The sequence below is a fragment of the Chaetodon auriga genome, chromosome 7 (assembly GCF_051107435.1).
Source record: "Chaetodon auriga isolate fChaAug3 chromosome 7, fChaAug3.hap1, whole genome shotgun sequence".
In the NCBI taxonomy this organism is placed as follows: Eukaryota; Metazoa; Chordata; class Actinopteri; order Chaetodontiformes; family Chaetodontidae; genus Chaetodon; species Chaetodon auriga.
The window spans coordinates 2,515,653-2,543,136 of NC_135080.1; the positions used below are offsets into that span (position 1 = coordinate 2,515,653).

Consider the following 27,484-nt stretch of genomic DNA (forward strand, 5'->3'; position numbering starts at 1 on the left):
AAATGATTACATGGGAGATAAAGTCAATACGGTGAATTTAAAAACTTCCCTTTGTCGATTTTTCAGAGCTTTATTTCTAACAAATGAAAACAGTGCTGACCAGTGGTTTGTGTTAAATCCACTGTTCTATGAGGCAGTACGTCCGTAGAAGAGAGTTTGGAGAGTGTTGCCTTCATAACCCAAAACGCATCGTCGCCAACTTACCATATCATGTTGAAAGGCATCCTGGGAAATGAAGGGAGTCACTAACTGAAGCTGACAGAGGAGAACAGCCGCTGGAGTGACTCGATGAAAGATAACAGGAAGGAACGAATGAAAGGAAAATATTCCGATAGTAAAACAATCAGTGTGCGATGATGTGACGCAGACTCAGCTCGTGATCTACAAAGGAAATCTGAGAGGCATCAGAAGAGCCGGTTCGGTGTTTGAGGCTGTGTCGTCGCTCCTGTGGAGAGCGAGCAGCGATCCATCATGATCTGATCTACTCTCACAGTGATGGAGATTATTAGCAGTGAACTGTGGCGAGTCAGGACAGAAAAATCATTTTCCCCTGAAGATTGTTTTACTCTTCAGACGACTGATGCTCTCCAGAGCCACACGCAAACAAACCACCTGACACAGCAGAGTCCCCGAGTCACTGAAATATATTATTTTCTTTCGGGACATGTTGACATAAATGGGCCTTGTTGCCACAGTGAGCAACCTTTAGCTGGATTAGAAAATGAGTTTTGATAGATGTGCCCTTGAAGAACATAGAGTGGGTTTCATGAAAAACCTGAACGGAGTAAAGGGATCTTTATAGTGGACGATGTGATGCATAACCGACCTGTGCTACATTTAGCAGAGGAGCTGTGCGGGGTGAAAGAGCGCCGTGATTAGAGAGACGGCTCCGAGGAGTTTATTCGGCCGTGAACTTTAGCGTCTCGGCCGTTGATGAATGTCTCCGCAACGAGCGTGTTGGCGTCAACCTTTAGCCGAGACATTTACATCAGCCTGAGCTGCGAGCGGGGAGAGGAAGAAAAAGCCCTGATGAGTATCACAGACAAGGTCTCACACCTGAGCACCGTGGAGCTCCTCACTTTGTCCGCTGTGGTGCGTCAAGGCAGCAGCTCCAGAGGTGCTTTGTGTTCACGTCACACACACACACACACACACACACACACACACACACACACACACACACACAAACTTTTTCACAGCTAGAAACAATAAAAATAACCACAGAATGTGCTTTGAGACGGCTAAACGAGTCTTCACCCTCCAGCTGGGCTCTCTGCTCGTGTGTCTGTCATGTGCCTGGCGTGTCCTACGTGTGCGCCTGCCCCTCGACGCACCGACTCGTATCAGATGAGTTAACCTTGCAGAGCAGCAGGTCATCTCTCCGTCCGCCTCCAAGCAGCCGCCCTCCTCTGCAGATTAAGAGCTATTGACTGAGTGACGAAGAGGCTCCATCGGCCTGTTAATGGAGGTCGAGACCTTGTGAAGAAGGATGGAGGACTTCAGCTCCCAAATCACAGACTGGATCTGCTGATTTCTCCACAGAAAACCTGGAATGCACATATTTATTGGTCACAGCCTTGTGTAAATATCATGTGACCATATAATATTTATGAGGCATCTGCACTCAGGTGAGGAAGTCACTGCAGGATGTAAATAATGAAAACCAGGAATAGATTTTTCTTGTTAAGCTCATGTTAATCACAGGAAGGAAGAAGGAAAATCTTACATATTTACATTTTGTTGGAAGAGCGGAGGTTGTTCCTGCGTTGAGATATGTCAGCTCAGCAACAGGTTTTCAGATCATTGGTGTCCTCAGAGGCGAGGAGAAAGGCAGGCCAGCTGGATTCTGGGTGGTTGTCGTTGCTGGCTTCGACTCTGAATGTCAGCTTCATTGTAATGCATCAGTGTTTTGTTCAGTGCTCGATGTCGTGGCTCCTTCACGTGACTTCACTTCTCATTAAACTGGTGAATATTAATGGGCGAACGCAGACGACGGAGCTTTTTTTAACGAGGTGTTTGACTTGATTCTGGATAATGACTTCAGCCATGTATTGACTTGGGGCCAGACTTTAATTGTCCATTGACCATCGTCCTGTCAGCCCTCAGTTGTCTCTATAGCTGGTGTTTGAACCCTTTTTGCTCACGGACCAGACATTCAAAGACTTCATTATGACTTCTTCATTTCGTTAAGACAACTGACAAGAAACCCAAAGCTTAACTTTAGCAGCAGAAAAGGTGAGGACACTGCCCTCATCCATGATTGGGTTGGTGAATGTGATCAAAGAGCCCGCCCAGGCTTCTAGATCTTTTTCAAAGCCTGCACAAATGCCTGACTGCATCCTGCAAGCTCGATTCTATCACGCTGCTCTCTGTACAGGCTTAGAAATAAGAAGGGAGGTCTGCTGTGCTGAGTGTGAAACACCACCACAGGGCGGCTGCCGGTGGACGTGTGGAGGCTACAGGCCTCTGCTGCTATTTAAAAACTCCTTTATCTTAAAGAATTCCATCCAAGTATGAGATGAAAGCGGCTCACCAAACCAGCCCTCCAAGCAGCTTCTGTCAATATTTGTGAATTGCTTTGCTGCTTTCTTCAGATTATTCATGTAAGCGTGGGCCAGTGACTCCACTTCAGAGATATCAGCGGGCGCCTGGGTGGAGGCACTGGCCCGGTTCATTCTTCTGTTCACTCAGGTTACAGATAATCCAGTCCAGGGTGATGCATAGAGCGCCTTACTCGAAAACAGCAGCTTCCCATCTGCATCGAGCGTTGCTCTGCTGAAGGATCGCTGGCATCTTTTCTGGTTTTGTGCTACGTTACGACTCTTGGACTGGCTGTCAAAAGCCCATTCCAGAGACATTCAGTCCAACCGTGACCCGTCCATCTCTGGACGCTCTGCAGGGACAGATTGCATTTGCACAAACCCAGTGCAAAGGACAGGTCTGAGGGAGTGTGGGGACTTTTTAGCACATTACCCTGCAGCCATCCATGTGGACTCTGTCCTATGTGCTGCTTAGCTCAGTTAATTTATTCACGTTGCTTTACTTCACCCCTGAAATGTTCATACTGTGACAATATTTTTAGGCTTTTTTGTAAATTGGCTGCAGTGGATGACTCCATGTTTAATAAAAGGCCAAAATCAACTCCGTCTATCAACGCACAGGTTCTTCATCAGTCCGTTTCTCCTTCTGCTCTTCACACCGTCCGTCGTCATGTGACCCGCTGGTGGAAAAATGCTGCACACACACTTTAATCTGTGTGGGTATTTGTGTTTGTTCTCATTATCTGTGACCCGTCTTTCAGGATGGCTGCTCGCTCAAGTAACTGACATCTATACAAATGAGAGCTGATCACTAACCCACATGCCTCTCTCTCTCTCTCTCTCTCTCTCTCTCTTTCTCTCTTTCTCTCTTCCTCTGTCCTTGAGCTCATGGCAGCGGCGTAGTTTGGCCTTTGTTTCTGATGTGAGCCAGTGGGAGTTTGCAGAGTTTTGAAGATGCTTTTGGGCATTGTTGCCTTTGTTTGAGCAGCGAAATGTTTAAAGAAGCATCAAAAGTGAAAGCCTCTCATCTCTTAATGTCTCTCTCTCTGCAGCCTGCCAGTGAGTAGGAGCTCTATGTGGATCGAGAGTTAAAGAAGGAGCGCCTGAGACTAGTGGTGAGTTTGCTCTCTAATGTTTTCTGGTCATTTTTCCTTCCCTTGAGAGTCACAGTAGTCGCTGCCACTGAGGTGGTGTGGAGTCAAAGGACACTGGATCAGATCCACCCTGCCCGTGTCACACCCTCACACAAGTGTGAAGTGTCCCTTATAGTCTCCATAGTGTGCTTCCACGCTCACACATCGATTCTGATTCCTTTCAGCTTGATGACCGCAGTGTCAGCTGTCTGTCAGTCCCCTGTTATCTTCTAAGTGTCTAATGTCAACTGAGGCCCACAGACAGCAGCATATGTTAGAGGTCACAGCTTTCAGCTTTTAAATTGACTCCACCATATGTGTAAGACGTGATGAGCTTCATGGCTGATGCAGCTTTAATCCCACCCACAAAGACTCTGATTGGCTCAGCAGCCAATGAGAGCAGCACCAGGTCTCCTTGAACTTCGTCTCAACTCAAATTGAGGTGTTGGTTGTGATTCAGAGATCTGAAGCGTCTCCCTGCAGAATCAAACCTGCGCTCTGCTTTGTTTTCATCCTTCTGACTGTGTGAAACAGTATCTCAGCTGTTTTTAAAGTGTGTGTAGGAGGCACAATGCATGTTAATCTATGTTTCTCACCACGATGGAGCATGACGACATTCGGCGGCTCCAGACTTAAAACGCTGCTTATGTGGCAGCTGATATTTGTGGGTCTTTTTTACGTGAAACATGCTGCAGCACTTTCACCTTTAACATGTTTTTACACTGTGTAATAAAGATTTAAGATTCGTCACGCTGCTGCTGAGGCGTTCAGAGAAAACACTGACCGAGAAGAAACTGTTCCTGAATCAGTTTTCTAATCAGATTTGATTCAGGTTTTCTAACAAAGTCTGACACACACACACACACGCACACACACACACACACACACGCACACACACACACACGCACACACACACACACACATACACACCCATGTAGTCACACATGTGTGTCAACCGATGGCCGAGAGGCTGAGGGCCAAAGCAATGCATTCTGGGTAATAACAGTAATGGCTCATTAGTTATCTCCCACGGCATCCGAGCCAAGTGGTGATGAATGAGTGCCGTCGGTGGGTCATTACTGTGTGTGTGTGTGTGTGTGTGTGTGTGTGTGTGTGTGTGTGTGTGTGTGTGTGTCTGTCCTTGTCTACTTTGCACTAGTTATATAATTTGTCCTTGTGTGCGTGTGTGTGTGAGGTGAAAATGAATCGTGAACATGTTCCACGTGTGTATCTTTTTTTTTTCTGCCCCTTTCATATACGTGTGTGTGTGTGTGTGTGTGTGTGTGTGTGTGTGTGTGTGTGTGTGTGTGGTGTTCATGTGTGATTGACTGTCTGTGTGGTGAAATAATAAATGCTCACTGTGTGTGTGTGTGTGTGTGTGTGTGTGTGTGTGTGTGTGTGTGTGTGTGTGTGTGAAGTTGTCAGGAATCCAGAGGGAAACTCACGGACCACTGACACACACACACACACACACACACACTCACACACACTCTCACTCATATGACACATTTGTTGCACTGTCGCTGTGGGGACTCTAGCCCTCTAGCCCGTTGCCCTGACCTTAACCTAATTCCACCTCTGACCCTGAAACCTCGTCTTAACCCTCACAAAGCGCCTGTCCCCAAACTGCAGTCACTTTAAAGTCCCCACTCGTCTCATACGTCCTCCAGCTCCGCCCTGACACTCCAGTTTCTCTCCATCTTTCTCTTTGTCCAGTCCGCCCTCCCCTTACCTCTCTGACCATCTCCACTTTGGTCCATCGTCTTCCCTGTCAGAGCTGTGCTTTAATAGGATGCAGGTAGAGTTTTGTGTGTGTGTGTGTGTGTGTGTGACTGTGTGCATTAGCACAGCGGTGTATAGCCTCATCTTAGCTGGCTGCGCCTCATCAGATGTGTGCATGTATATGTGTCAGTGTGTGCACACACACGCTGGAGTGTGTCGGCTGAATTCTTCTCACCGGCCAGATGAGACATTGATAGATGTGTGTGTGGACGCAGTTAGGCAAAGTGTGTGTGTGAAATCGATGAGGCTGATGAGTCTCAGAGGTGTGTTTCCACTAATAGACAGCACATGAAGAGCTCATATTTCCATATTTTACAGTGTGAAACCTTGGAGGTGGTCTGCGGTCTCGGCTCGGACTCTCCACACTGTTTGGAACATTACCGAGTGGATCCAGGTCTTTAGGATCCATGATGTGGATCCATTGTTTGTTTTTGCCCTTTGATGTGATTCTTTCGGTGTTTTTTGGAACAAATTGGAACGATGTGAACGATGGCTAGTGTTTCATTGGTCTAAATAAACTGGACCCTTTCCTTGGACTTGTCTTATTGGACGTCTTTATTCTTATAAATCTTTAATAATGATACGCTTCTGTTACTCCAGTGGTTCTTGTGGTCCACCCAGGTGTCTCAGTGAGGTTGATCTCTTCCATTTTCCTCCATTTTTTAAGATGTTTCACAGTTTTCATGTTTATTATGTTTGTGAGTGTGTTTTAAGACACTCCTGAAAATTTCTGATCTTCTCCTTTAGATCAGTTTTTTCAAGTCTTCTTGCTCTCAGCATTTTCCTGCTGTTGTCTCAACATCTGGTTTCCTGAAATCTGTGATATGATGGTTACATCAGTGGTCCTTGGTCCAAGTTTAATTCTGCTTGCAGTGGTTCAGATATGAGAGTAGATATGATGAGATGACATTAGTGTACTTTAATGTTCAGCAGAAATCTGAAATCAACAGAAGCTTTTTCCTTTTTATCTGAAATGATCTCAACTTTGGGGCATTTTCTGATATATTTTATATTTGTTGAGGTACCAAATGGAAGAGAGCAGGAGCTCAGGGATCACTGCAGTGTGCTAAAACAGTGAGATGGATGGTGGGGATGAACGTGTCAGGAGAGCCAGATGCATTTGTCCTGTTATATTACTGTCTGTGTCGTACAAGCTTCAGGAGACGAGACGAGAGAAACTGCACGAAGAAAAAGAAAAGATATGGAAGGAAAATATGAGGGAAAACTAAACAGAAGAGCAGGAGGTGAAATTATCACCAAGCATCAAGATGATTTTATTATTTTCACACTTCTCACCGATACGTTTCTCATGTTTTATATCAAAATACACAGTTAACGCTCTGAGCTAAAGGTCCATGCTAAGACACACGTTTCCCATCCTGTAACACAACGCAGGCCTCTGAAGCTGCTGAAGATCAGCAGAGGAACTGCAGAGTCGAGCTCTAACCTGAAGGCCGTTGAGTCAAATTCCTGAACTGATCTGAAAATCTGTGCACAGAATTAAAGAAAAGGTGTTTCTTCATCCGTCTTAACGGCTGTCGAGGAGGTTCGGTGAAGGTTGTCGCTTCGGTTGAGTTTTTTGGTGGGAAGCTCTGAAAGCCGGAGACAAATGTTGAATCTCTGAGCAGGACAAGAACACTGTCCTGCAAGTTCAACCATGATATTAGAAACCAGGAGCAGCGACACATTGGAATTCTGTTACTGTCTTTATTGTCTCCTGATCTGCTTTATCTGGAAATTAAATGTGGAGTGTTTTCAGCCGAACGCTGCAGTAAATTATTCATGTGGCTTCGCTTCTCTGTGCTCACGCACAGCTCAGACAAAGCAAAGCGTCTCTTTGAGCATCGCGCAGGAAAGCTTATGAGATTTAACAGACTCAGCAGGTAAACAGCAGCTCTGTGGTTTGGAAAGCTTCGGTTTGACTTCAGACAGACCAAATCTGAAACGTTGTGCATCCACAGGGCTCCTTCTGTGTCGTCCGCCATCTTGGTCATGAATATTGTAGAGTTTGTGGGTTGAGTACGTGCGTCCACTTCTGCTTGTGTCGTCTGGATTAAAAGATTTTTTGCCTTGATCCGATTCCTTTATGTGCTGATACGGAGCCCAGTCTGACTCTTGTATTTACCCTAAATGTGGATTAAATGTGTGTTTGACCCTCTGAAACAACAGCTGTAGACCGTTTAATCTGACACGAGCTCAGTGATCCAAACGCTGGTGGTCCTGATTCAGAACTGTAGAGCTGATGAGTTACTGATACGATCTGAATGAAACCCTCGCGGTTGCACGTTGGTGTTGCAGAGTGATGTTTCTTTAACCTCATAAACAGTTTTTGGCAGAGTACAGACGGCAGCCTGCAGACGAACCGGACCGTAAACTTCATTTAATTCAGTTCAGTTTTATTAATGTATCATCAAATCCCAACAAAGTTATCTCATGGACTTTCCATAAAGAGCGAGTCTACGCCGAACTGTTCCACGTCTCTCATGTTTTAGATTGAATTCATGCTGTTTGGCAGCTGATATGACCTGCCGCCGCGAGCGTCTGTGACGGTCTGCATGGCTAAAATGAGAGGCTGCTGCCACACACACAGAGTCCAGTTGAGAAAGGATCAGAGCACAGACGACGTGGAAGAAGATGTGATGATACTGTGGTAAAGCCTGGACCTTTGGTTGACCACTGGAAACCTGGATTTTTCTTTTTCTTTACGTTTGGACGTAAATGTTGTGGATACTAAAGTAGGTTGAGGTGGAATTGAGCAGGTTACGGCTGAATTCAGCTGCTGAGGTGAATCCACCCCCACCCACCCCCCCCGCAAGGTTAATCCCACCTGAAAGAGGCTTTCGCGTTTTTATCCAAATCCAGTTCATGTTCTTCTTTAATGAGAGATTCTTACTTCAGAACATCAGCTTCAACATGAAGGCTGTGTCCCAAATCCTCCTCAGTTCTGATATAACGCCCTACATTTACTGGTGGTATACATGGTGTGAACCACCAATCCCACAATGCAATGCTCTTGATGTTATAGATGCAAGAATTGCCGGTGTGTGACTGTGATCTCGACTTACTGCAGTGACTTCAGACGCAGCAGGAATCCTTTTATTCATCTGACAGTTATGTTGTTCAGACCCTGAAATGTGAATCTGGGCCAGTTGAACCACAGTTAATATGTAGCCTCCTCTTTATATTTACGATAAACAGTACATGCATGCCGTTTGCAGGTCTGGACTCCGTTGCTCATCAGTTGCTGCAGACTTGCTGCTGCGTGGCGTTCAGAGCGGGATTCATCTCTCCAAACTGTCAGTTGCAGCAGCTCAGTGTGCTTCAGAGGAATCTTTTTTACTTTGTTGGTTATAAAGCTGCAAAAGAATCTGTTGTCCAAAAAAAAAAAAAAAAAAGATTATTCTCCAAAATGGTCTTAAGCACAAATGCACAGAGAGCTGGTGAAAACTTTGGAAGGTGATGGACGGAGGTGAGTTAGGTAAGACTTTAAGCAGTTTCCAACTGTGGCCCCACAGAGGCACACAGAAACAAAAACACACACAGAAATACACAGAAATACACAACCACACGAAGAAAATCGGACCCTGTGCGGACCCTCACGCACGGCTGTAACTCCCTGACTGAGGAGCTGTTTGGCAGCAGCCTCAGGACTCGAACAGCAGCACACAGTAGAAAGACGTGCAGAGCGAGCGTCACTGTCTATGCTTCTCCTCCCGTCTCTCTTTCTCCTTGATATTTTCCCTTCATGCCCTGTTTAACCTGAATGTACGCTCTGAATCCACATCAGCTCTTACACTGTAGTCATTCAGCAGAGGCTCTTATCTTTTTAAAATCCGTTTTCTGTGTCAAACTTCAATAAAAACAGGATGTGATGCTTTGCAAATCCTTTTCGACCTTTATTCAGTTGAATACGGGACGAAGACAAAATATTGACTGTTCAATCTGATGAGAAGGGATGAGGATGAGGATGGAAGTTAAAGATCCATTCGCACAATGTGGAGTTAATTCGTTTGTCTTCGGGCTCTGTGTGGAGTCTGGAGGGGATGATAGTGTTGAACGCTGAGCTCTGGTCCACAAACAGCATTTTAACCTGCCCAGGTTGGCAAGGTGAGCGTGGAACGAGGTGATTTATGGCGTCATCCGTGGAGCTGCTGAAGCACTTCATCACCACAGAGGTCAGAGCCACCAGCTGGTATTCATTCAGGACACGGGGATGTGGTTTCTTCAGGACAGGGACCAGTGTCCACAGTTTGAAAGTGTTATTCAGCTGAGACGAGGTTCAGGACACAGGATGATCCTCAGCCTGCTGGTTGTATTTTCCCATCTCGGGGAATTGATCAGTGGATTTTAAAGCTCGGCTATCAGATTTTCTGTCATGTACTCTCTCGTCAAACTCTCGGAGCAGTTTTGGGACTGCAGAAAGATTTCGTGTTTGCATTTTTAAGACTTTCTTTTTGGGTCAGTGAGTTTTAACACAGCGTTCTGGTTCCCTCTCTGTGTCCCCGCGCTCCGTCGACTGACACTGATCGTCTCCTCCAAGAGAACGAGGCTCAGCGGGCATAAAGAAAATGATTGTTTAGAGACCAATTTTCTCCCTGATTTAGCCTCGCCGTGCCCTAATGAGGGAGGGAGCGTTTGTTAGCCTCCCTTTGTTATTTGTGCTCCGTCATGTGAGCTTCGGTCCCAGTGGACGTCGGGAAAGCCTCAGTCTCACTTTATGATGGCAGCGGGATCAACACAGGGTACACCAGAGACAGAGAGAGGGAGATAAGTGGTGTAAGACAAACATCCTCTGTCTTTATAAAGGTGTTAAACGAGGTGCTGAGTGTTGATTGGATGCTGAGCAGCAGAAGTAAAGACAGCCGGGTCACATGTGCACTATTTCCTCCTCTTTGAGTTAATTGAAATCCACAGCGGCCAGCTGTTCTCTGTAATTACCTTTTATGAAAATGAAAGCATATTTTGGTACATCCTCAGGAGGAACCAGAGGCCTTGGTCCTCAGGAGGTCCTGAGAGATGGACTGACACACTGCTTGGTCTTTTCGTAGGTTTTGAGGACAATAAGAAAAATATGGCAGGAGTGAGAAACATGATTACGTTCCAGAAATTCCACTAATGAAAGCAGAAGCGCTATCGTGGAATAAATGATTTCTGGTCTCGATGTGGACAAAAGGAAGATAAATACAGAATACAAATGCAGTGATTGGCGTGTTTTTCATTCAGCTCGGATGTCCATGTGCACATCACAGCTATCATCTGTCCATGAGGTCTATGAGACAAACAGAGAGACTGGTGCACTGTGGTGTTGTAAAGGGAGAAGGAGGAAAAGTGGCTGTAAACGGGGACGAGTTTTGGCTGATCAATTAAATTTCTGTGTGAGAGAACGGAGGGGAGAGTAAATCACACGGAGAGTTGGAGAAGTGTTGTCTAGACTGGAAATTACAAGGACTTTTTTCACTTTAAAACTTCATGCTTCAGTGACGTTTACTGCATTAAACACCACCTCTGAAAATGTGGTTTGAATTACAAGCATCGCCTTCAGTTTTCAACAAACTGCCTCATTTGTATTAATCAATACAGTCCCAGGCCTTCTTACCCAGAGGTGTGGATGTCTCTGGAGCTCCAGGCAGTTCACAATTAATGTATGAATCCATCAGAACTAATGTGCCACACGCTGTTTGTGCCTTCAGGACAGCAGGCTGACGAATGAGACGGACAGTCTGGAAGTAAAGAGGAATAATTCTACTAGTTTAGACTTTAGAAACCCGCCCAGCGCCTCCGCCTGAGCAGCCCGATCAGACAGGACCTCTATCACCACCGACCTCTTATCCGAGTCCCCCTGGCCCAAAGCAGTCACTTCAGTGGCCTCTAACATCCATGTGCGGTTATGAATTAGCTCTTAATATTGTAGTTTCAGCTGCTGCTTCACATTAAAAAGCTCAGGACGGCGTTCACGGTAAGGAAGCCTCTGCATGTGAAACCTGTTTGTCAGGATGTGTTTGCAAAATAAAACAACAGTGATTTTGGAGCTTTTAGATGGAGAAAAGCGTCAGTGAGCTGTTAAATGAAGAGCTGCAGGCAACAGGCTGCGCACCTCCAACTCTTCATTAAGGTTAACACCTTGTTTCACTGTGCACTTAAGGAAAACCACTGGCTCCAAGTGCAGCATGAAATCAGACCGCGGCTGCTCACAGCCTGATGGAAATTATTGACTTTCATCCATATTAAAACTACATGGCGATGAATCCCTCGGTGTGTTTGGCCGCGCTGTGAACAGCTGCTCTTCTTCTGCATTTCTGGGAAAGGAGGAGTAAAACGCATCAAATCAAGCAGGACTTATGACTCCAGACACACCAGCACTTCACTTTCCTACGTCTTCTTCTTGCATGTTTTCTATATCTTTTTTAATCTAATGTGACAAATTCACAGATCGAATACAAATAGAAATACAAAAAGAAACTCAGCTCTCTCATACTCTGACTGCACGTCCTCTCTGTCCTGTGTACCGACGCGTCTGCGTGAATAATTCACAGACATTGCAAATGTTGGCCGGCCTTGGTCGTGTTTTCTAGTCCCGTCCACTTCTTTATTGACTGGCTGTAGTGCAGGCCGTCCACGGTTTCTAGCTCCACTTTACTGATGCACTCAGCAGACACTCTGTGAAAAAGCTTTTGCTGAACGAATGAAGCGAATAAAAATGAATGCAAATGTTTCATGGAGCTCAGCAGCACATCGCCTGCTGCGCTCTTCATTAGTCTGAAGCTGTGAGAGGCTGAAACATCATAAAAGCGCTTTTCTCTGATTTTATTTAGTTTAGTGTGAGAGGTGTGTGTGTGTGTGTGTGTGTGTGTGTGTGTGTGTGTTTGTTTGTCCTGATCAGAAGTGTGAACAAACCAATAACGGCTCATAGTCACATGTGCATCTCCTTTGGGAAATTAATGAGTACTTAAAGATGTCGGAAGCCTTAAAGTGGAAACAGAAACTTTCATTTTCCGACTCTCTGTTTCCTCGAGGGAAATGAAATAAGAGAAGAAGAAGAGACTGGTCACAGAAGAAGAGACTGGGCAGATGTGGTAGATGATGTGTTGCCGAGTGGAACCGAGCAAAACAAACAAAAACAGAGAAATCAGGGCACGCAGCGGCAGAGAGGAGGACTTTTACTTTAAATATCTACTCTTCAGCTTAGTGCGTCTTATGAAATACTGCAGGAAAAACAAACTCTCAGCAGAAATCAGCCTCGCTGAAGGTCTGACTCAAAGCCGTTTGTAGATCAGCATCTGCAGGAACCAGTGAGCACACCTGCATGAAGAAAAGAAGCTGATGATGAAGAAGGTGGAAAGCACGGGGGGCTTGTTGGTGCTGCTGAAACATGATCCAACAAGGCCAGTTTGAGTTAGAGATGAATGTTTATTAGACGCCAAGCCCAGCCCGAACTGCCAAACTGAGTCCATGAAAGACTAAAGTCAGCAGCATCTCCAACAGTCTGGTGGAGGCAAAGCTCGTGAAACGCTTACCAATCAGGTGGTCAGGTGATCCGTTCCCTCAGCAATCCCATGATCCTCTAGGTGTCACTGTCCCGAGGGAGGAGCAGTGCAGATAAAAACAGATGCACAGAGAGAGACGAAGACGCTGAGAGAGACAAACGGTCCACAGCAGATGAAGAAATACCTCAGCCTTTCTTCTGTGTGTGTGTGTGTGTGTGCGTGTGCGTGTGCGTGTGTGTGTGTGTGCGTGTGCGTGCGTGTGCGTGTGCACGTGTGCGTGATGAGATCATTAATCACAATAACTGGCTGCTTGAATCTGCTAACGAATGTGTTCATCCAGGTACCGTCAGGATTAATACACTATTCATGAAGCTGTCCTGATGGATGTGTGTGTGTGTCTGTGCTGTCAGTGCATATACGTGTGTACATATTTAGAGGCCACCCATGACGAATGAGACGTGATATTAGGCTCATGAGTTATGGCGTGTAGACGTGATGGATCACACGTGGAGTGTGTTGCTGTCGCGGCCATCTTGAAAACAGCTCTCAGTCGTACCGCAGCGATACGCCGTTTGCACTGCAGAGCTTCCAGAGCTCCACGCTGCTGGCTCTCAATACTCCCACTCTTTAGATGACTGTGGGACCAGGTGCCGCCATCTTTAACCAATGACTTGGATGAGCCGCCGCCAGCCCCCCCCAGCCCCCGCCAGCCTCCGCCAGGCCCCCCCAGCCCTGACCTCCGCAAACTTCTCCTTCTATGCTTCTCAGGAATCAAACTGCTTCACGAGTGGCTGCAGAGATAAAGTGTTTAAATTTTGTTGTTTACCTTGTGTAAAGTAGGCTGTGTGTGTGTGCGCGTGTGTGTGCGCGCGTGCGTGCGTGTGTGTGTGTGTGTGTGTGTGTGTGTGTGAGAGGAGGTCCTGCCGCTTACACAGATGCCTCCATTTGTGTTTTTGCCAATCACTGGTGACATCACCGCACGAAAGGGCACCACACCCACCTACACACACACACACACACACACACACACACACACACACACACCAACCCTACTGCATTCTATCAGTTTTCAATATCAGCGTTTTTGAATTGTCACCTTGTGTGCTGTATTGCTTGTAACACATTGTCAGAATCAGAGGTTAATGGATCGATTGATCAGTTGTGTTTTAACGTCTCCTCTGATGTTTCAGCAGATGGTGTTATCATTACACACACACACACACACACACACACACACAGAGGTGCACACTGGGTTGTTGCTGATTTCCTTCCTCCACACACCAAGACTGAGGCGTCCATTAACATCCCTGACAGCTGCGTTTTGTTGATGTCCTCTTGAGAGACACTTACAATCTTTCCCTCCCAGAAATTAGCGTCATCAAGATTTACAGCAGCGAAAGCTTTTCGGCGAACTCGGCCAGCTGGCTTTGGCTGATATTGCAGAGGTGTCTGATGAAGGCCAATCACTCTGCAAATATGCCTTAAATTGGTGTTTGGGATGAGAAAGTGGGCACAGAGGAAGGATGTGGTGTGTGAGAGAAAAAGAGGAGAAAATGGACACTGCAGTCGTGTCCTGGACAGAAACCGTAGTCAAGCTGAAGTCAAGCTGAAGTCTTTTAATCTCAGGAGTTAATACTGTCTGCCTTCAGTCTACCTGAGGCCTGTCTGCCTCGGCTTCATGTTGGCCCGATCACAACAGATGAGGCGTTCATGAATTGATTCAATATTATTTTGTTATCGCCAATCTTCCCGACGTCTGACCTTGAATGAAAGTCAGACCTTTGACTGATGAGTGTGAGAACCTCTGATTTCAAGGCAAAATAACAACCTCCATGCTGTGGTGTGTGTGTGTGTGTGTGTGTGTGTGTGTGTGTGTGTGTGTGTGTGTGTGTGTGTGTGTGTGTGTTCCAGTGTCGCGGGAAGGTAAAATCCTCCATTTTTAAAGGCAGTTTAAAGTAAAGGACTGGACAAACAAACTGGAACATCTTCAGCTCCTCCAGATCATCACTAAAGAAGCTTGTTAGTTCGAAGTCCCAGCAGATTAAAGGAAGTGAAGTGTGAGAGGTTAACGAGCCTCTTCATCCTCCAGCACTCCCATATTGTCCCCGAGCGACACGGTTCACCTCTTATGTCTCCAATGGAGCTGCTCAGTGGTGAACAGCAGGATGCTGGTTATACTGGACGACTCCCAGGTGTCGGATGGTATGACTGGGGTCAGCTTTAAAGCGCTGGTCCTGAGCTGGACCTGTTTCCAATTACAGAACAACCTCAGATACCTTTTGTTTCAACGTATTTGAAGAGCTGCAAACAGAATGAGGCACCTTGAAAAATGACACCAGTAATCAACCATCAGGATGGTTGCTCATTATTTTGTGTCCATCGACTTTGCTTTCGTCTACATACTTCAGCTCATGTAGCGTCTCAACATGGCAGAGCTAAGCTGCGTTCAAGATTTTGGCTAATTCACGTCACATCAGAGAAATTGCCAATGTCTGGCGTATAGGAAGTGCAGGTCACATCAACACATAAGTCATAATTTTGAGTGGGAAGCTGAGATTTTTCTGAAAGCCCAGATATGTGAAACACATCAACCAGCAACTGATGCCTCACGTCAGCCGAAGTCCATTTACCAACATGAATAAATCTGCTGTAATGAGGTGTTGAGGTGAAAGCTGAACACGACAGCAAAGTGACACAGAGGAATTTGTGAAGAAACAGAACCCAAATCAATAAGATTGATCAGAATTTAGACAAATAGAGGTTAAACCCAAAAAGCCGGTTGCTCTCGTCACATCTTGATCTCATTGGGCGGAGTGGTCTGCTGCCTCTGATCTGTAGATTAAAGCCCTTTAGAGACACTTTTAATCTAGACTACTGATGTTTTGGCAGCGGCTAAGAGATGGAACAGACCTTCAGCGAACAAGATGCTACGAGAGAGGAGCAAACAGAGCGAGGAGAGGGAGGCGGGGATGAAGGGAGAGACGCTGAAGGACAGTCCTCTCCCTGCTGGAGTGTGTCTTTTCATCATGCACTCACACATGACAGAGGAGGCTTTTGTATGTTTGCATGGGGACTTTCTAATGACAGTAAAATGACCTCCTGGCAGCTGAAGGACAATTTCACTGACAGATTGGAGCCAAAGTGGAAAGCTTGTGTTTGTGCCACAGAGAAAAATGAACATGAAGATGGGGAGGAGGGACAGGCAGAGAGGGAGATGAGGACGGAGAGAAAAGCACCGTGGACGAAACGTCCTGCTGCCACCACTGCTCCTGTCTGCTGTTAAAAGGCCGCCGGCTGCTTCAGACGCTCCTCTGAGTGGCAGCTGTCTGCCACTCGCTGCTCTTTGAGCCTTAGCTTTCAGCTTTTGACCCTGCAGAAGTCCCACATCACCGACAGGATCTTATTCAAAATGAAATATAAACCCCGCACCTGAAGTCAAACCTCCTTAGAAACGTACATGAAAATCCTACATGTTGTACTGCAGTGCAGAGCCAGTCTGTTGTTTTCATTCTTCATACTTTCAGCAGTGGTTTAATTGGAAACTCTGGGATGCCGGCGTGGTGGTAAACTCCAGCGGTGGTGACCCCGTAAACAGCGACAGGATAAACAGTGTAGAAAATGAAAGGAAACAGGCTCACTGTTCTTCTCCCTGAGCTCTGTACAGTGTTTCACCGCTTCCTGTTGGTTTCTTACAAAGCGAGAAGGCGTAAATATGTGATCAAATCCAAGTGCATCCAAGTCTGACTTCATTTGTTGCTGTGGAAACTGGCTGTAATGAAACCCTCAGCCTGCCCATCGGTTTCAGCACAAATTACTTATTGATATCAGACATCGATTTGTCATTTCTGTGTGATTTGCTGAGCGGAGAATGGAGGGAAGGAGGCTTGACTGAGCAGCCTTTAAGCTAGAAAAGAGAGACAAAGTGTGTGTGATTCAACACGTCACAACTCATTACCGCGAGTGGAAAATCAGCGCGTTGTGGTTATTTTTTATTCAATGTCAGAGTTAAACTTAATGACAGATTTGTCTTTAAACCTCTTTCTGTGGAGGAACTGTAATGACTGCTGGCGCTCGGTGAGTCACAGAAACAGCAGCAGGAGTCAGCGGACGAGGCTAATTCATGGTGCGGAGTGTTGAATCAGGTTCAGAGGGAGGGTTCATGCTGCTAATCAGCCTTAATCAGTAATAAAACGTCTGAATGATCCAAAAACACCGGTCTCTCTCTCGCCCCACCCCCCACCCCACCCCAGCACACACCCCCAGTTATCAATTGCCCCACCAAACATCTGGCCTTGTCACCATGGCAACACACTGCACCTGTACTCCGGACGGCGGCTGAAAACTCGTTTAGGACCTCCATCCACATCGCTCCTCCTCTCCTCACGGTGCCTCCCTTCCTCCATCCCTCCTCCTATTTGTTACTACCTCACTGCACTTTCCTCAACTCCTTCTATGCCTGCATGACTCAATTTAGCCCTCTGTCACCTCCTTCAGTCCCTCCTTTTGCATCTCCTTACCTACCTGTCTACCTCCCTTATTATCTTTTCATTCTTTCCTCGACACCTCCCATCCCTCCCTGTATCCCTCTTTCTACATCTCACTGCCTCTTTTATCCCTCCATCACTCCATTCTGCACCTCCCATATCCTTATGCCAACCCTTCTGCTCCTTCCACCACTCCTTTCATTCCTCCATCAAAGCCTTTCTCTCCTTCTATGCCTCCCTCCCTCTTCACCTCCTTTCTCCTACGCGTTCCTCTCTGTTCCGCCGCCATCCATCTCTCCTCCTGCGTTATCAGCATCCCCCTTTCACAGGAGATATTTCTGCTGTTTGCTTGTTGGAAACACGTTTATCAGCCTCATTTCACACACATGCTTTCCGGCACTGACTCATAAAGTGTCAGCTCGCCCCGTGTTCCTTTGAATCACTGAGTTTTGTTCGATGATGCTTTTAATCGTCGTATTTCTCTGCCAGCACGTCAGTTAAATTAATAAGCTCTTTCAAATTACCTTTTTTAAAGGGAGTAAATGCAGCTGCAGTTGAGTTAATCCAACCAAAGGTAATTCTGCTGATGAATGTGGAAATCAGTGATGGAGTCCATTAGTCTTCGCTCTCATTGCGGCTCATCTTCGCTTTGGAGGTGCTGCTGGCTCGACTGACGCAAACAAGCTTCCAGGTTCTCCTCCATGCCTGGCGAGGGGCATTCAGTTGGATGCAGCCTCACAGTTAAATACCACTGAATCCTACATGCTGGGTGCATGTCTGCATCATTATGACTCAGATTTCAATTCCGGGGCTTACCTGTTGCAGGTGCAGAGCAGTGTGGGTTTAGACAACATGTCTGAGCTCCATGCTGTCAGAAATCATTAAGAACATCTCAGTGAGCAGCAGTTTATTTTGACTCAGCCCCACACACACCGTCCTGCTGCTGGAAACACTCAGTAGTGCAGCAGATTTGCAGCTGGAGGTTTTCTGGAACCGGTTCGCTGTTTGTTCCTGTTTCATAACTTTTGTTTACGGCACCCAGCTGCTTCAGGAAATCAGGTTTTAATATTTCTGAGAGATTTATCCCATCAGGAGGAACAAAGGGCAGCTGTCATTGTCTCTTTCATGTGAACAACGTGTGTGTGTGTGTGTGTGTGTGTGTGTGTGTGTGTGTGTGTGTGTGTGTGTGTGCGCAGATTACTGTATAAGTTTATCATTTCATTTGAACCGATTCCTGAGCCTCTGTCTGTTTTACTGCGACATCTCACTTAGCTGATAACTGCAGTGTAACATGAGACGGTTCAGAGGGACAGCAGGAACCTGGAGCTGCTCGTCTGCTGTTATTTGAGAACAAACAGGCCTTTCTGTCTTTCTGTGCCACATTTCATCCTGACGTCATGACTCTTGGTTCGTTCCTGCTGCTCCTGTTGGCAGAGCGGCTCTGCGGCCCTTTAGCGTCCTGTTGTGTTCAGGCCGCCGTGGATGCACCGAAGCGAATAGAGAGAGTAAACATGCAAATCCAAACTGAAGCCACGCAGAATCCAAATATTTCATTTTTCACATGATAATATTTGCTGTCTCTGCTCAAGTGGTCAGTTTTGTCAGAGGAGACGTAAAGTTTGTTGTTGTAATGCGACAGCAGCAGTCGTCAGTTGATCACGGCGCCACGAAAACCACAGTCTTGAAGTGTGAATGAACACTTTGAAGAAGCACTTTGTGCCTATTTCTGAATCTTCTGAAGGCTGCCGTGTTTTTGATGAGACAGCTCTGTCCTTTTCTCACATTGTGATTACTGACAGCAGGCTGCAAATGTCATGAACAGTTGACATTAAAGGCGATCAGCATTGTTATTTAAATGAACAATGTTCAAGTGTTTTTACAGAAGAAAACACCTGCAGGAGGAAGAAACAAAGCTGAGTTACTGTGACACAGAGCGATGTGCAGGGATGGAGGGAACAGAGGGAAGAAATGACAACAGAGGGGTTTTTTGAGGTGTGTAACATTTTAAAACACAAGGTGTTGGCAGGTGCTTTCCTCACGAATGGACGGATGGAGGCCGAGAGGAAGAGCGAGGGAGAGGATTAAGGGCCGGTGCACAGAACAGGTTTCAGTCCATCTGTCCATCCTTTGGTTTCACGCTGAGGTTTAACTCTCACCAGTTGGTGCACAGACTCACACACACACACACACACACACACACACACACACACACACACACACACACACACACACAGTGCTGTAGAGATAAAAATTACTCCAAAACAAAACCTACTGTTCACAGACACGTACAGCATCAGTCTGCTTCTTCTGTCTGTCAGAGTGTTTGTGTGTGTGTGTGTGTGTGTGTGTGTGTGTGTGTGTGTGTGTGTGTGTGTGTGTGTGTGTGTGATTGACAGGGAGACAGGAGAGTGACATGTGGTGAGCTGTCTCAGGTTTGCATGACTCACACAAACACACACAAACACAGACTGTGTGATGTCGACCTGTTTCTCTGAAGGCCGTCCTGGTGACTCGTCCCTTCCTCCTCTCTCTCGTTCTTTTTTCTGTTTGATGCCAGGTTTCTCTCCATCACTGCCTCTCCACCCCTTTTCTTCTTCTTCTTCCTCTTCTTCTTCTTCTTCTTTTCCAGCCTCTCCTTTCGTCAGACTTCTCTCCCGTTCCCTCCACCCTTTGTTGCATCTGCATTATCCACCTTTCTCTCCCACTTTTCTTTGTCTTCGTCGATATAAAGGTCACTTTTATTGCCTTTTCTAAGAGGACATTGAAGTACATTAAAGAAAATGTTGCTTTAAAGTCTGTTAGTGGCAGAAAACACACCCCAGCCTGAAGTGGCTGAACCTGCCACGACCTTTATTCCTCATTCTCTCTTTTGCCTGTCTTCATCGTTTCTTCCTCATTTTTAACTCTTCCTCCTTTTTCCTCGTCATGTCTTTGGTACCTTCCTGCTCCGTCTGCCCTTCTTTCCTAACTTTCTATTCTTCTTCACTACCTGTTTTGTAATTCTGTGTGACTCACTGCCATGAATAGAGTGCCAGGGTCTCCTCTGAACCACGTCATCTGCTATGAATCACGCTTTTCATCTGCTTTTTTTCCCCCAGAATTCCTTTGTTTGTGTTAACGTCTGAATGTGCTTGAGTTCGTATTTAATGTTCAAGGACCTGTGGAGGTTCTCCGTTCTCCTTGAGGGGAGCTGGAGAACTCCTCTCAAAATCAATGCTGAAAGGCCGTTTTTTCTTCAGAGTTCCACCTTCTATCACGTTTCTTTATCTGAAGCCAGGATTACCAGGATTTCATTTAAAGAATAAGTGACTCCGGGAGTCCAAGCAGAATACTTTGTTCAGCTCTCTGAATTCTCCGGATTCCTAGAAAAGAGACTTGAGATCATGACTACATGGTGTCCTCCGTGATGTGCCTTTCTTTGGTTTCTCTGTCGAGGATGTTTCTCTTGCAGGCGCTCTGTCTGTCTCTGTCTTTACGTTTGTAAAACTAGACATCCAGCTCTTTCTGTTATTCCCTTCAGCTTCTCTCCTTTTCCCTCTCGTGTCCGTCTGTTCGTGAACAGCTTCAGGATGTTTGTAGTATTTTTTCTCAAATCGAGCTGGTTTCGCTCAGGTGGACGTGTCGAGCGAGTCTGCTCCGTGTCCACTCGTCTTTTCTTTGACTTTGTTTGAAACAGATGAAGGTGAGCTCAGTCTGACTCGTCTTCGCGGTGTTGAGGATGAAATACTGGTCAGGTCAGATTTTAAAGGTCTTTTCAGAGTCACAAACTAATTTGCTCTTTCTTCTTCGTTCTCTCCCTCCTGCAGGTGAGCCAGTCACACCACCCTCAGCTCTACCCAGCACCTCCCCTCCCACCTCCCTCTTCCTCAGCCTAATCCCATCCTCCTCTGCCTCACCCTTTCCTCCCACTTCTCGTTGGAACAGCACGCCGCCATGTCTCTCTTGGCTTCTCCCGCCCCCTTCCTCCTCCTCCTCCTCATCTTCCTCCTCCCACTGCCTCCCTGCCAGCCGGAGTCCCAGCGCAGCGAGCCCAGCGGCGACCCCAACCTGCGAGCGGTCTCTCCCTCCATGTTTCCCTCCTCCTTCCCGTCTTCCATGTCTTACGGTAACAGCAGCACTTCTGGCAAAAAAGACAAGTGTGAGGAGGTGCCGACGTGCCGGCCCGGCATCCTGCTGCCCGTCTGGGAGCCAAACCGGCCCGGGCTCGGCGACCAGGTGGCCCGAGCTGTGGTGTACTTTGTGTCGCTCATGTACATGTTCCTAGGAGTGTCCATCATCGCCGACCGCTTCATGGCATCCATAGAGGTCATCACGTCACAGGTGAGAGGTGGAGGAACACATGTGTGGGAATGAAGGGAAGCAAAGCGCCCACAAAACCTCTAAACATTAAAATGTTTATATTCCGTATTATGCAGAAATCACCCCTCAGTGCTTGTTACTCAAGGTTAATGAGTGTTAGATGTGCGCCGGGTAAGTCACGTCATTGTCCCTGGAGATTCCACAGTCGTCCCTCTCCGACCATTTATCCTCTATAAAAGTGTAAATGACCCTCTGCTGTTTCCAGAGACAGAGACAGAACTGTGTGTGTTTATTTATTGTGTATTTACCCAAGAGAACAACAGTCATGAAGTGCATCTGTGTGGACCCAACGCAGCAGGAATTACTGAGGTGTAGTTCATCATTCTCTGTATACAGTACAGCTGGTGCAGTGTGTGTGTGTGTGTGTGTGTGTGTGTGTGTGTGTGTGTGTGTGTGTGTGTGTGTGTGTGTGTGTGTGTGTGTGTGTGTGTGTGTGTGGTCCCAGGCGGCCTGTAATGGTTCGGATGTTGAGGCTGCAGTCATAAGCACTGTAGAAAAAGAGAGGAGGAGTCCTTGGAGGTTTGAATGGAGTAGGAGGACGAGGAGACGTGAAGGTCAGCAGGAGCGAGTAAAAAGGACGAGAGACAGCCGCAAAACGCAAACCTGATTTTCTTTCAGCTGTTTGTGGGACTCAGAATCAATGAAGCAGCAGCAGACCATCACAGTGTTCTTGAAGGCAAATGGTGAACGAGCAAGTTGTCCTCAGCTGTTAAATTTCTACCTTATTTTTTGAAATGTTCATCGCTTCCTCAACTACGGCGCCATGTAGAGCTGCTGATCAAACGACTGAAGCATTCTGTGCCTGATATGCTACAACTTTGGTTAACCTGCTTTTGATAATCGCACTCAACAGAGCAAGTTAATGGAAGACAGCTGAACACGTCGGGTGGGCTGTGATGGAGGACAGGAATTGTCCACAGTCAGGGATATTATTTAAGTGCTGCTAATGAACGAAGCTGCTCCTCCTCACTGTTGGATGATTTAGTGAGTTATCCTTCCTGTAGCCTGTTTACCTCCATCTGTCTCTATTCACTCATTCCACGGACACGTCTACGATTTGTCTTCTGCATTTAGTTTGAAAGTAGGATCCAGCTGCTGACGCTCAGTGTGTACGCACCATATGTCTTCAAATTAAAGCCTGGTCTCAAACAGTGGCTGTGGGCGTGGTTGACACAAATAAACACAGGCGGGAGAAAGCAGAGGTGAAAAGTGAGGATGAATGAAGAGAAATGAAAGAGCTGATGGAGGAAAGAGGCTGATCATCTATCCTGTTCAAGATCAATCTTAATGAATGTCCTATTATGTGTCCCACAATCCATCACTGTGACTGACACAGCAACACCTGTTTTAGCAGAAGGTTGGTTTGTTGTGTGTGTGTGTTTGCGCGTGTGTGTGTGTGTGTGTGTGTGTGTGTGTGTGTGTGTGTGTGTGTGTGTGTGTGTGTGTGTGTGTGTGTGTGTGTGTGTGTAGTGCTGCACTACAGGTATTTGCGCGGTGCTCAACACTGTTGTTTCCACAGAACTCGAAAAAGTGCTGAACATGGATCATCGTGGTTCATCCACAGAGTTAATTTGCAGTCAGTCAACACAATGTGTGTGTGTGTGTGTGTGTGTGTGTGTGTGTGTGTGTGTGTTCGGCCAACAGGAGAAGGAGGTGACCATCACGATGCCTAACGGGGAAACATCAGTGGCGACGGTTCGAATCTGGAACGAGACGGTGTCCAATCTGACGCTCATGGCTCTGGGCTCCAGCGCTCCAGAGATTCTTCTGTCTGTCATAGAGGTAAAACTCTTCTGTGTTTATATGTCAGTCAACGATATTTGACTCGTCCGACGATATTTGACTCGTCCCTCACACGTGTCACACCTCTCCAGGTGTGTGGTCACGACTTCAAGGCCGGGGAGTTGGGACCAGGAACCATCGTTGGCAGCGCCGCCTTCAACATGTTTGTTATCCTCGGGATCTGCGTGTGGACGATCCCCAACGGCGAGACCCGCAAGATCAAGCACCTCAGGGTGTTCTTCATCACCGCCTTCTGGAGCATCTTCGCCTACATCTGGCTCTACCTCATCCTGTCTGTCATGTCGCCCGGCGTCGTGGAGGTGAGACAGACTCTCTCCCCCCTTTCTAAAATGTCATTTTCTCTCAGTAAAGACAAAACCCAAAAGAAAAAGAAGGAAGGATGATGATGTGTGTGTTTCAGGTGTGGGAGGCCTTGGTGACCCTGCTCTACTTCCCGGTGTGTGTCATCCTGGCTTGGATCGCCGACCGCCGGCTGCTCTTCTACAAGTACATGGGCAAGCGTTACCGTGCGGACAAGCGCCACGGCATCGTTGTGGAGACAGAGGGAGACCTGACACCCAACAAGGGCGGCATGGAGATGATCATAGACGGCAAGTTCCCACCACGAGGGGGCGCCGTGGTCCCTGCCGAGAACTGCGGGGGCGGGAATCAGGACGGTACAGCGGGCGCTGCGGCCAATAACATCGGAGCGGCAGCGGGGGCCGTGGCAGCGGGAGCCAGGGGCAACTTGCCCATCTCCAACAGCACGATGGTCAATGTGGAGAGCAGCAAGGAGCTGGACGAGAGCCGCAAGGAGGTGAGAGACGGGGAGGAGGGAGAGACATGCGAAGCATTTTCCCCAGCAGAGTTTTTGCATGTTTTACCTCCATCACTACACGAGGAAACACGCTGAATTCACGCTTTTCCTTTTCCTGCACAGCATTTATTCAGCATCAGAGACGCTGAAATGAGGAGAGTTACAGCTGTGTTTTTAATTCACACAGCTGTAACAGAGCCCGTTCACGGTCATCACTGCAGATTCTGCTCCGTAATGATTCTCTAATCTCATTTTACAGATTTTTTTTGTTTGCGAAAACTGCCTTTAACACAGAAAACAGTTTCTTCTCTCCTGATTACGGCATGATTAAAGTGCAAAACGTGGATAATTTGCCCGCAGGAGCCGTAACAGCTGATGAGAACATGTGGGGCTGTTTCCAGCTGTGATGAATGGCTGCAGTTCAGATTTATTTTGTGAACTTTTTACTTCTTCACTTAGAAAACACAGAATACAGATAACAGTATGCAGAGAGTCGATGCTCTTCCTGTTGAGGAGAAGAAGGAGAGGAAGTGAGACAAGTTTAAGAGGCAACGATAGGACAGAGGGATGGACATGTGGGAGGGTTGAGAGGCTGGATGCAGCTAAACTTTGCACTTAACATCGTGATGTGCTGATGGATTAAACCACTCGTATATTCATGCATGCCATCAGTGTGTGTAGTGTGTGTGCTTCAGTCAGGAGTGTGTCCTCTCGTCTCTCCTCAGGTGATTCGAATCCTGAAGGAGCTGAAACAGAAATATCCCGACAAAGAGCTCGACCAGCTGGTGGAGCTGGCCAACTACTACGCACTGCTGCACCAGCAGAAGAGCCGAGCCTTCTACCGCATCCAGGTAACACACACACACACACACACATTCATTTACATTAAAAGTCTAGATGAGACACTTACACTTAAGAAAGACGTGGAAGTAAACGCTGTCGTTCTGTCCGTCTCCCTCAAGGCGACTCGCATGATGATCGGGGCTGGTAACGTCCTGAAGAAGCACGCCGCCGACCACGCTCGCCGCACAGCCGTGACCGACGAGGAAGAGCCAGAAGACGAAGACCTGGGGATATGCAGCCGCATCTCATTCGAAAGTGCCCACAGTCAGTGCATGGAGAACTGCGGCGTCCTCACGCTGGCTGTCATCTGTCAAGGTAGCGACAGAAGATGATGTTTAGTTCACGTGAATTTTTTATCTGTCTTTTGATCTGTTCAGTTTTTATTCTGTGAGTTTGTCATTTTCCTGCATTCCGAGCTTAAAGCAACAAGCCCAGACTTTATTTTCACGCACTGGTCTGCTCTTTAATCACTGGATTAAAGCAGTGGTTAAAGGAGGGCTCAGATCCTTTCAGCATCGCACTGTCTTTAAAACTGTCAGAGTCGTTGTGGAAATCGATACAGCAGAACCACAGATATCATCTTTTTCCGCCCCAGCCGACGTGACCTTATCAGATTTCACAAAGTTTTTTCCACATGTGCAGTCTTTCTCCCCAAGACCCCCCCAAGAGTAAGAGCAGAAGCTTCACAATGTCGAAATAATCAGCTCCAAGTTAAAGTCCTCCATTCAAAATCTTACTGAAGTTATTTATCAGTCATTATTATGGGACACTTTAAACCACAACGAGGTATTTTAAGACTTTGTATTTCATCAGGTGATAGATTTGAATTACAGTCTGTATAAAGGGAACCTCCAGCAGACGCTAATGTAGAGCAGACGTAAAGACGTGACGGGGTTTAATGATGTTTTCAGAGCAGAATCTCTTCATGTGACTACAGATTACCGCTTTTTTAATGGAACAAAGTTTGAAAGATGACGTGCTCCGTCGTCATTTTGTTCCATTTGTGCCGTCCAGGCGGTCTGGGAGAGAACACCTTCTACGTGGACTACAGGACCGAGGACGGGTCAGCCAATGCTGGGTCAGATTACGAGTACAGCGAAGGAACGCTGGTGTTCAAACCTGGAGAGACTCGCAGAGAGATCAAGGTGAGTGAAGAGAGATGAGCAGGCATCATTGTATTGTTTTATTGTTCATATTTCTGCAGGCTTGTGAGCCTTTCAGCTGCCTCCAGCAGTATGAAAAGTGGATGTTATTGATTACCTGACACCACTATCACACTATTACTGCTGTGTGTAGAAATACTCTGATATTACTGCATCTGCTGCCCTTGTTGCTGCTGCTGCCCACAGATACAAAATGAAGGTTTAACAGAAATAAAGGGGCCATTGAAAGCTGTTCTAATAAACAGCTTTTCATTAACGATGGATGAGATCATAATGGGACCGTTTAACAGTGAAAAGGCAGACACACGCTGCAGCTGCTTCAGGCTCTCCTGACGCTGATGACCGTTTGTCAGTCCTCACAGAGATCACATACAGGATTTAAACAAACGTCTCCGTGAGGAGACGGACAGTTTATGTTGCTGCCTTTCAGCTAAAAACCCTCCAGGTCTTCAATGAAAAGAAGGAAGTTCGATCCCAAACTTTTGTCTCTGCAACCTGAACTTGGGATCAAACTACATAGTTTTCACGGAGGCACAGAAACAGAATGGTACTTTTTAAAGTGCACTCGTCTGTGAATTAAAAGCACACAGGTAAAGACGAGGTTTGATGAAAGATGAAAAGAAGAGCGAGGGCTGGATGAAAGGCGAGCAGCCCAAAGAGTCACATAAAAGAAGCACGGGGGGGGTGGGACATTAGAAAACAGACAGGGTAAATTGGCCCATCTAGCATGAGCGAATGGGTGAAGAAGACTGAGCGAGTACATTACAAAGGTCAGTGTCATTATTTGAACAGCATACGAGTGGATTTCATCGATCACTGTGCCAGCAACGAGCAGCAGAAACCAATTAAAGCTGAACGTCTCACTCGTCTGCCAGAGCTCCGGTTTCATCGCTGCAGCCTTCACAGGACGTATCCTCTGCTGATTATAGCGAAAGAGGTCGACACTCTTTGTAATGAAGAGTCATAATTGTTCTATCAAAAGGAGGAGATCGTCAGTCATTCAAGCTGGAATGAATCTAATTATTTAGACAGTTATTCAAGTGTAAAGGACGACGGTGTGCAAAGCCTGCTGCACTGATTCAACATGGTCGAATCTC

General features: G+C 46.8%; 1 protein-coding gene across 2 annotated transcripts in view; it reads left to right on the plus strand.

Moving 5' to 3' along the window:
- Positions 1–27,484, plus strand: part of slc8a2b (solute carrier family 8 member 2b) — a 105,800-nt gene that overhangs the window by 60,629 nt on the left and 17,687 nt on the right. For both annotated transcript variants that reach the window (XM_076734208.1, XM_076734209.1), the window contains 8 exons: positions 3,593–3,655; positions 21,230–21,743; positions 23,427–23,564; positions 23,657–23,884; positions 23,986–24,381; positions 25,107–25,232; positions 25,344–25,539; positions 26,239–26,369. In XM_076734208.1, the coding sequence (XP_076590323.1) occupies positions 21,357–21,743; positions 23,427–23,564; positions 23,657–23,884; positions 23,986–24,381; positions 25,107–25,232; positions 25,344–25,539; positions 26,239–26,369 (1,602 nt within the window). In that variant the 5' untranslated portion in view covers positions 3,593–3,655; positions 21,230–21,356. The remainder of the gene's footprint in view (positions 1–3,592; positions 3,656–21,229; positions 21,744–23,426; positions 23,565–23,656; positions 23,885–23,985; positions 24,382–25,106; positions 25,233–25,343; positions 25,540–26,238; positions 26,370–27,484) is intronic.